This window comes from Tubulanus polymorphus, chromosome 9 (assembly GCF_964204645.1).
Source record: "Tubulanus polymorphus chromosome 9, tnTubPoly1.2, whole genome shotgun sequence".
In the NCBI taxonomy this organism is placed as follows: domain Eukaryota; kingdom Metazoa; phylum Nemertea; class Palaeonemertea; order Tubulaniformes; family Tubulanidae; genus Tubulanus; species Tubulanus polymorphus.
This window is the reverse complement of record NC_134033.1, coordinates 14,533,979-14,543,701: the sequence shown is the minus strand read 5'-3', so window position 1 is coordinate 14,543,701 and position 9,723 is coordinate 14,533,979. Positions and strand designations below refer to the sequence as shown.

General features: G+C 40.2%; 2 protein-coding genes across 2 annotated transcripts; both read left to right on the top strand.

Moving 5' to 3' along the window:
* Positions 1 to 316: 316 nt before the first annotated feature.
* Positions 317 to 3,458, top strand: LOC141911356 (transmembrane protein 256 homolog). The gene is made up of 4 exons (XM_074802357.1): positions 317 to 605; positions 1,326 to 1,360; positions 1,460 to 1,540; positions 2,923 to 3,458. The coding sequence occupies exons 1-4, from the start codon at positions 374 to 376 to the stop codon at positions 3,067 to 3,069; spliced, it is 495 nt and encodes a 164-aa protein (XP_074658458.1). The 5' UTR covers positions 317 to 373; the 3' UTR covers positions 3,070 to 3,458.
* Positions 3,459 to 3,780: 322 nt separating this feature from the next.
* LOC141911355 (uncharacterized) lies at positions 3,781 to 9,341 on the top strand. Its single transcript, XM_074802356.1, has 5 exons — positions 3,781 to 3,906; positions 4,432 to 4,563; positions 5,043 to 5,750; positions 6,368 to 6,547; positions 7,031 to 9,341. The coding sequence occupies exons 1-5, from the start codon at positions 3,894 to 3,896 to the stop codon at positions 7,183 to 7,185; spliced, it is 1,188 nt and encodes a 395-aa protein (XP_074658457.1). The 5' UTR covers positions 3,781 to 3,893; the 3' UTR covers positions 7,186 to 9,341.
* Positions 9,342 to 9,723: the final 382 nt, after the last annotated feature.

Sequence of the window (9,723 nt, the reverse complement as noted above, 5' to 3'; positions counted from 1 at the left end):
CTTCTCTCGATGGATCCTAACTCCGGAACCTCGCCTACCACGGCAATACTATTTCTCAGTGGGTTGACTCCGGTGACCTCTCCTAGCCTCCCACAGATGCCTAAAATCTTGGCGAAATGAACTTCCAATTCTTCAAATCATTCGTAGAATCGATGAAATAAGTTATCATTGAAACTATCTAAACAAATTCTGGGATTGCTGTTTCAAAAAAATAATCTATTGGGAACATCAATTAAATAATTACACCCGTTGCAACAGTTTAACGATTGTATTTTGATACAGCTTTTGACAACAATTTTGCTTTTTTTTCATTTGACAGCTGGCATTCGCACTTGGCATTCGCTCTCCTTACACTCCTTGTCGGTTTTGAGATATGTCAGGCTGGTTTGACTTAGTTACAGACGGCGCTGATTTGTTAAATCGTATCGGACAGCGGACTGTGGACGTCTTCCGCGGTGGTTCAAAGCTCGAATCGGGAGGATTGGTCGAACAGCCACAGGTCGTTTTGAAGGAGCTCATTCCGATGGCTCACAGTCGAGTTTTCGTCCGGATGGCTGGTCTATCAGGCGCAGCAGCCGTCATTATGGGAGCATACGGAGCCCACGGTATATTAATTATGCATACTTTTGAAACATGTAGAAAAAATGGCAATTTTGAAAAATGCCATTGTGGAAATTGGAATTTGTGGAAGCAGTTTTCGATTACCGGCTGCGACCAATTGACGATTTTTGGCATGATCTAATACATTACCACGGCGAATATACTTAAAAGTCATTAAAAAAAAACATGGTATTTAAAGAAAAAACGTCATTCAGTCAAATTATCACGATTATCATCGGAGCTTTTGCCGTTGCAGTTCCAACGCCATTGAAGAAGGGATCAGCCTAGTTAGTTACCTAATCGTTGGTGGTAAGCTTTTTATAATCGGATGGGCTTATACCAACGGTATGTGGTTTGTGAAAATATGCGATCGTGAAACTAAACCACAGACAGGTTACTGACCAGGGTCAGCCAGGCAGAATCTGGCGCAATGGCCCACCCTCACTTCCCAAAACTTCGGATGTGTTCGCTTGAAGTCCATGACAGTAACCAAGGCTTAACATGTGCTTTGGTTGTAGATAATTATATTCTGTATTAGTTAGTTACCTAATCATTGGTGGTAAGCTTTTTATAATAGGAATGAGCTTATACCAACTATTGTGGTTTGTGAAAATATCCGATCGTGAAACTAAACCACCGACAGGTTACTGACTAATCCTGTATACACTGGCGTATGTAATCCAATGGACGCATTAACATAATCTATTTTTTAAATTTCATTGTAGGATTCCGGGATGATAAAGCTTCAGACTTGAAAATGGTTTGTATTTATCTTTCGTCTTGTTGATAATGAACGTTTTTTTTTTTTTAACGCATATCATTCGCATGTGATAACAGGGTATTTGAATTGATATTTCAGGTGTATGACACTGGTAGCAAATATCATATAATTCATTCAGCCGCACTGTTAGCGACACCTTTGTGCAGTAGACCACATCTGGTAAGTTGTTTTAACATCTTTCAATCTGCTACCTGCGTCCCATCCTCCCCCGGCAGGGATTCGAACCTGATGGCATCGAGATTGCCACGGCACGAAACCCTGCCATAATCGACCGTGTGCGCAGATACATGCGCAGTTCAGATGATGTGATTTTTAGCCAATCAGAAATCCCGTTTTATTTTAGCCCGGGTTTTCCCATTTATAGTTCTTCCTTGAAATTTGCCTCAACGATTATACAACGAGCAATCTGATTGGTGCCGCCAGTTTTCGTTCGGAAAGCTGCGCATGTACCCGCGCACCCGGTCTACTGATGCAGGGGTTCGTGCCGTGGCTGAGTGTAGCGATGCCATCAGGTTCGAGTCCCTGCAGAGGGAGGATGCCTGCGCCCCAGGGGCTGATCCATCCTACTGCTAATACCGCTTTTTGAATATGGTACTTGCAGAAGTGCCCTTCTATTTTTCAAGTTAGTTCTTCCTGGGATTTTCACAGTTGTGGAAGAAGTTACACCTGGCAAACGATAGAGAGTATATATTTGATAGCCCGAATGAGCTCAGATTGCATCTCAGAGCCCTGAAAGTTCAACCCCTATTAAGCTTCGGTATAGGTACCCCTCCACAGTGTAAGCAGTTCAAAAACCTAGGCTAGATCATCCACCCCTCAGACAAATTCACCTACCTGAGACATTTTTGATTGTAAATAAACCACAAACACCAGACATTAGACATTTTATTACCATACTTTCAAAAACTGATTGTCTTTACTTCACATGTGTTCAGTACTTCACCTGAGACAAACACCAGACATTGGATATTTATCAGAATGCTTTAAAGAACTGAATGTCCACACTTCAAATGTGTCAGTGCTTCACCTGAGACATTTTTGATTGAAAAGTGACCTACAAACATCATACATTAGACGTTTTATCAGTGCACTTTGACAACTCCACACTACTCTATATTGGTGCATGTCTAAAGATCAGGTCTTCAGATTCATACCCTGCAGTAGTTAACGAACATTTTGTTTCAGAGTGTCATTTAGAAATGAAAAACGATATTAGAAAGATAACAACGTTTAATGATTTTATTTCTCATATTTCATTGATGTTTTATTGCTTGGTCTGTTTATCTTTAGTTTTGACACACTGCTTTTATTTTAGATCCTGTGAGTTTATATGCTTTGTAACTTGTTTTTCTGGTCATTCCACCTGATGATGGCTGTTAGTCAACAGCCGAAACGTTGTGGTTTCGTAATAATAAATTTGATAGTATAATTTCAAATTCGAAGTGTGGGATTTCTTCATTTATCTACGGTTTACACGGATTATAGTGTTTATTCGACAACTAATATAACAACGTTTAATGATTTTATTTCTCATATTTCAGACTGGTACGCTGATGACTGTCGGTTTGCTGTTATTCAGTGGTAGTTGTTATTATCACGCGTTAACTGGTAATACGGCTGTAAGGCGTGTGACGCCGTACGGAGGAATGCTCCTAATCGCTGCCTGGATGTCCATGATTCTACCATAAAACCACCTCTTGCTAGAGATGTTCGAAGCGCTATTAAATTTTTGAGGATTCGTTGAGGGAAGGATCAAGCAATAAATCCTTAATTATCTGCCATTCCCAGTTTGAAATCTAAATTCGGAATTCTTGTGGTCAGTTCCCTTATCATGGCTTATATTCAAGACCAGTCTAAGACCGGATTTAAGACCACTTTCGTTGAGTGACAGCTGAAAGTGGTCTTAAATCTTAAGTAAATATGTAGAGTGGCACATAATCATGGTTTGGGCTTAATTAAAAACAAGTAATTCCCTGACTGTTTATCGTTGATAGCTTTTTAAACTAGGATTCAGATTTTTACCAATAATTTTCATGTGAGAAACTGAAAGTTTCCTTTGTAAATAAAAAATCACTGACAACAAACATTTATTCATTGATTTATTCATTTCATACTCGTCTCCACCCTCGCATTCTTGAGAGTGTTCTGGAGCTTTGCCAAGCACTCAGTAAGTAACAAACTGTGGTGCGCTAGTAAAGGAATAAATTCTTAGTTCTATTGCCAAACTAAGAACTTAGTAAACCGATTGTATTGTGTTGTATATGTAAACAACGTATATATTCGTATGCTAGGAGATTTGTCCCGAAATAATGTCACGATAATATGGGATTCGAACCTAATAGTAGACCTTTGGCGAATTCAACCTATGCCTCATTGCATTCAACCCGTACCACCCCGGAAATGTTTTGATCGTGTGCGAAATCGAGGAATTTTTCTCAATAAATCGTGATTATTCCCATAGATATTAGACATAGTTTCGTTTTAGATTTAGATTCGTAGCTTAGAACACAATATGGTCATCATAGGTAAGTTGAGAAACGTTATAGATCTCAGTTTGGGTCGGAGGGGAGAGGGAAACAAGAAGGAAAAGAACAGGCCTTTTCAAAACGATTTTCTCTACTCGTCTCTTACTCCACACACAACACCCTACGTCCGTGAGGTCATTTAAAACATTACCCACTTTCCTTAGGACGAAACAAATTTATGATTTCTGCTAATCAAGGCCGCTGTAGTACTGGATTACCACACAGGCACGCCACACATGGTTTCCTTGATGATGGGCTTGGAATTGGATTTTATTTCTGGGTTCTCGCGAGAATGGCGCAAAGTTTAAAGTGGAAATAAATTCAAAGGATTCTAAATATCACAGAAATACTTTGTATTAATATTCTTTATCTATCGCCTAAAAAGTTCAGATTTCTAACAATTGGCCGTTGTTAAGGATCGGTATCAGCGGTCGCGACTGTAGCCACTGTAAACTGTTAACTATCTGTATAAGTGTGGTTCGTCAGAGTTTCGTAATTAGATTATCGATTGTTTCTATCTTTCAGACATTCCAGAAGAGTTTTATATAACGGGCTTAACTAATAACATTGATCTGTTGGATCGGATAGTCGTAATGGCTGATGAGGTTACCTGGTTACGCTGGCAATATCAGAGACAACAATATCATAAAAATAATGGTACGTTTTTTATTTAGTCAGTTAGTCATTTACCGCACTAGTGTGGTTTGGTCAGTTACCGGACTACGTGGACTAGTCATTAACCAGACTACGGTTTAGTATCAAGACTGGACCTGTCAGTAGCTGGACTATATGGTTCAATCAGTAACTAGTTAATTCAGTAACCAGACTATGGTTGGTTTAGTCAATAACTGGACTGTGGACTAGTCAGTAGTTTCTCTACAGGTCGATCAGTAACCAGATTGTAATTAAGTCTAAATGAACTGCGGTCCAGTCACTAATTTGACCGCGGTTTAGTCACTTACTTGTCTGCAGTTTAGTCAGTAACTAGGCTGTAGACTATAGTCAGTAGCCAGAGTATGAAACTATGGTTTAGTCAGTTGTACTGTGGTTGAGTCAGTAATCTGGAGGCACCCTTATCTCACTTTCGGAGCCATCCCGAATTGTTCGTGTCGTAAATCGGTGTCGAATATTTTCAGGTATGTTCGATCAATATTCGAATGATTTCGGTACGAATTCGATGAATCGATCGAATCGCAAACGTTCCAACAACAACAACAGCAACAACATTCCGAATAAATCTAAAAGTGCCGTCATCGTTCGAACGCCTAAAACAACTCCGCCGCCCGTACAGGATAACAATAGACGCCCGGTTCAGAACGTGCAGCGCGGGGTCGCCACGGATACGACGACGCCGGCGTTTAAACGTCGCCGGAAATCGCAAATACCGCAGCGAACGTCGACCAATCAGCAGTATTACGTAACCGACGAGCTGATCGAGCTGGACGGCGGTTACCAAGGCGACAGTTCGCCGAGCGTCGTTCACTCGTCCGATTCCGGCGTCGACAATCTGAAAATAATCGCATCGAGCGTTCGTACGTGCGCCGACGAGCTCGACCGCCGATCCGAGGAGCCGCGCGACGACCTCGAACCGGCGGCGGCCGCGGAGGACGAGTCGTCGATACCGGCCGACGATTCGACGTCGCAACATTCCGACGAGTCGGGCTTAGTCGTCGCGGAGACAAGTAATTCGTCGGTCGTCCAGCAGGAGGCGCTGGCAGCAGCGACGCCGGTCGTCGTGAAGGAAGAGGATATTTTTAAAGAATCGGATGTGATTAAAGCGATGTTGAACATGAGCGAATCGGATCTAAACGGAAATGAATCGATGGATTATTCGAATCAAATAGGTATATTTCGGTATTTTAACTTCACTTCAAAATCCCCCCGAAGATTACTTACGATCACCCCTCAACCTGCTGGGCAACACAAAGGACTTAATTACATGATCCCTACGACTTCTTGATTCCTGAAAAACTCTTAAATGGAAAAATGCTTTTGAAGGTGTTTATAACTCCTTTAACTTGAACAAAACGCCAAAAACTCCTTTAAAACTCCTTCAATTTTGAAATTAGACATTTTTGTCTAGTTTGTAGTTGTACAGTAAACTAGATCGGTAGAGTTGGGACCAGGATTTTTTTTTACCCAAGGAGGTTACCGAATTAGAAACCAAGTTTAGGTTGTGTAAAGGATAGAAATTTGCTTAATACAAAAACGATGAGTTAACGGTTTACCCGTAATTAGAGTATCAAAGTGATGCAGACACTTACTCGAAATTTGAAGTTTTCTCCTTCAAAACTCCTTGAAAACTCCTTATATCCCTACCAGGATTTGAACCCATAAACCCTGAATTGATGAAAGCCCAGTGACTGACAGTTTGAATCACTCTCTCTCTCTCTCTAAGACCACCACGGTCTTCAGTTATCGAACGATTAATATAAACGATGTATTGATGATTTTGTTGCAGGAGGAGACCCGTCGATGTTAATGAATAATTGTTTAGAATGCGGCCGTATATTCGAAAGCGCAAATAGTTTATACGCTCACATGAAATCACACGCTTTGAATCGACCGTTCGAATGTCCGATCTGTAATAAAACATTCACGCAAGCTTCCAGTTTAAACCGGCATAAACAAATTCATACAGGTACGTTACAGGCAACGAATCAAAATGAATTCCGTAGTTTTACCGTCTTTAGGGGCCGTGGATCCTGAAAAATTCCCTCGTACGGGAAGGGGGGTCAATCAGAAAAGTATGTACGCAAGGGGGGGTTATGAAAAATCGTACATTAGGGGAGGGGGTTAAAAATACCCGGAAGTCAAGCGTACATACTTTATACACAGCCCCTTATCGGCTACAGTATTTGTGTCTTGCCTCGGATGATCTTCTCGCGCTGGGTCACGAACAGGGCGAGAATTTTGAGGGGTTTCATCATTGGAAACTTATAGGGCCAATTGCAGAAAAGTTGGTTTGAGTTAACCAGTGGATAGTTGATGTAGTGATGATTAAAAGTTCATTGTTTATACGGTATTTATTCGCCGGTTATCTTTCACCAACTTTTAAGCAACTGTAGCCCCCGGTTTGAACAGTTTCAATTCGTTATTCGTGTTTCGTTTTTTTTTTGCGCAGGTGAACGGCCGTTCCAGTGTCCGGAGTGCGGCAAGGGCTTCTCGCGTCGGTATCAACTGAATAATCACTTCGAACTGGCTCACAAAGACGTTATACTGGTCGACGACGCGTTGAACGTGACGTCCGATTCCAACAAGAGTCCGCAATCGTCCTGAGAGACGACGACGATGACAATGCGGCGGACGCTATTTTTTTCCTATACGAGTGCAGATCTGTTGTGTTTTAGCGCGTGCGTGAGCTGGACCTCGAGAAATGCGGCCAGATTCGAGATATATGTATCGATTTGTTTAATGAAGGAATATCGCGATGCGGAATTGGACGAATATTAATGCATTTATCTGTAGAACTTTAAAACAACAACAACAACAAAAATCATGCGAAAATGTCATTCTTAATTGATTGTACGGTGTTTGGTTGAGGGTATTTATCATACACGGCATTATTTGTCCGGTCTTCTGAGGTAAGGATTCGTACCTGGTGCCATCAGATTTGAATTCCTGCAAGGTGTGTCTACTACTGGAAAGGGAATAATTTAATTAATGCCGCTGTTTCCGTCTGCAGTCTGGAACCTGCTCCACGTTCACACGTTCACGCCATTCTATTATCAAGTTTGAACGATAAATTTCTGATAGTGCTCTCCGATCAAATATCTAACGTCTGGTGTTCGTAGATCATTTTTAATTAAAAACGTCTCGGGTGAAGTGCTCAACACATGCGAAGTGTGGACCATCTATATTTGAAAGTGAGCTATCCCGGGTGAAGCGCTGTACTGTCTGAGTACATATGAAGTGTGGAGGATCAGGTTTTGAAAGTGAGCTGATAAAATGTCTAATGTCTGGTGTTTGTAGTTCAGTGTCAATTCAAAATGTCCCAGGTGAAGTTCTGAGTACATAAGAAGTGTGGAAGATCAGTTTTTGAATGTATATGCTGATACAATGTCTGAGGGTCGTGCAGGGTCCAGGCTGATATATGCATTAGAACAAACGTTGACTATTTTCTCCGGGTGAAAGACATACTGTTTGTATATGTACGTACGTAACTCTACTACAGCCCTGTGCTATCAATCTATCTTTTTAAACAATATTTTTATAGTAATATTGACCCATTTATGGTCAAGAAACAAAAAACTGTTTTGTGGAGATTTTTTCATTCCTTGAATATTTACATATAGGTATATATTGTGTTTCTGATGACATGTGTTTTACATTCCTTATGATGTTGTAAATGCAGGCCTTGCCAGAAAGGAAAAGAGCTCACTACTTACTTGAAACTTTTGGGTCAACAAATCTGTTCCTTTATAAATGATAGTTACTGCGGAATTTCGAAACGAACTTCAAGGGACCAGAAAATATTTTTGTTATACCGATAGTTCGTTATTCATTATGATGAAATAACTGTAAACCTTGCGTAAGTCGGATCTTTTGGAACCAAGAGAAATCATCCGACTTTGAATGATACGCATTTCCGGCTTTTTTCCGAAAACTACGAATTGAGAATTTCAAGTCAGGAACCGGGAAGAAATCGAACTGGAATAGGAAGAAAATATCTTTTTTCGGACCAAGAAAAGTACTACGAGTTTCCGACTTATAAAATTCGATTTTGGAATATGAATTTCTTAGTAAAAGAGAAGATAAAAATCGGGACCACCGATATTCATCCGATATAAGCGATTATCCGACTTTTGCCGATCCCATCTACGCTAGGTTAAACGTATTATAATTTTCCCGTCAGAGACGAAGTTCTAGGTTTGTAATTACCGATAAATCGCTATATCCGAGTTTGTTATTACTGTACATATAGTAATTCAGAAGGCGGAGATCTTTTCTTGAAAGGCCGACTTTGTAACATAATCCGTTGAAGCCGATTTTATTCTGTCATTCCTGGTCAAGTTTAAAACAATATAGGGTAAATTGAGGTATTTCTATCCGAGAAATTGTGCATTTTTATATACACGTAAGGCCAAATGATACCTTGTTTCTCATTTCTATTGAGCCTATAAGTTGACCGAACCCTGTACATAACTTTTTAAAAAATCATGTTCAAACTAGCCATTGCAGGTTCGGCAGAAATGAACTGATTACAAATTTTATTGCAGTTTACAAGTGGCCCGGCCACTGCGAAGAAACAAGGTATCATTTTATTTTAGCCTAACTATGATGTTTGTACCCAGTATGATTCATGATGGTGTCTTCTTCTATTTTTATCTGTTTTTCGGTTGTAGAGGTTGATCAATAATAATTATAATAATAATAATATTAATGTGTATGAAACATCATTCAATTTGTTTACTTTTCGTATAGATATATCTACATTGTACGTACGTGTTTAGTAAATATGAAGAAAAAGATTAAAGAAACTTGAAACTGAAATGATTAATGAGTTAGATTAGTTATTGTTTGTCTCGTTCCCCCTATGACATCACCGATGCTGACTAGGATTCTCCACCGGTCTCAATCCAGTGAAAGTAATTCTATATCCGCTGCAAAAACCTCAAGTTCGTTTGCCTTGAAAATTTACTGGACCCACAAGATCGGAGGCAAGCACAGTCTACTGTATCTTTACTGCAGCCTGGAACATTCAGACATCCACTTTTTCGAAAGCATGCTGACAAAATGTCTAATATATTGTGTTTGTAGTTCATCATTTTCAAGAAATGTCTCCGGTGAAGTTCTGAACAAATGTGAAGTGTGGAT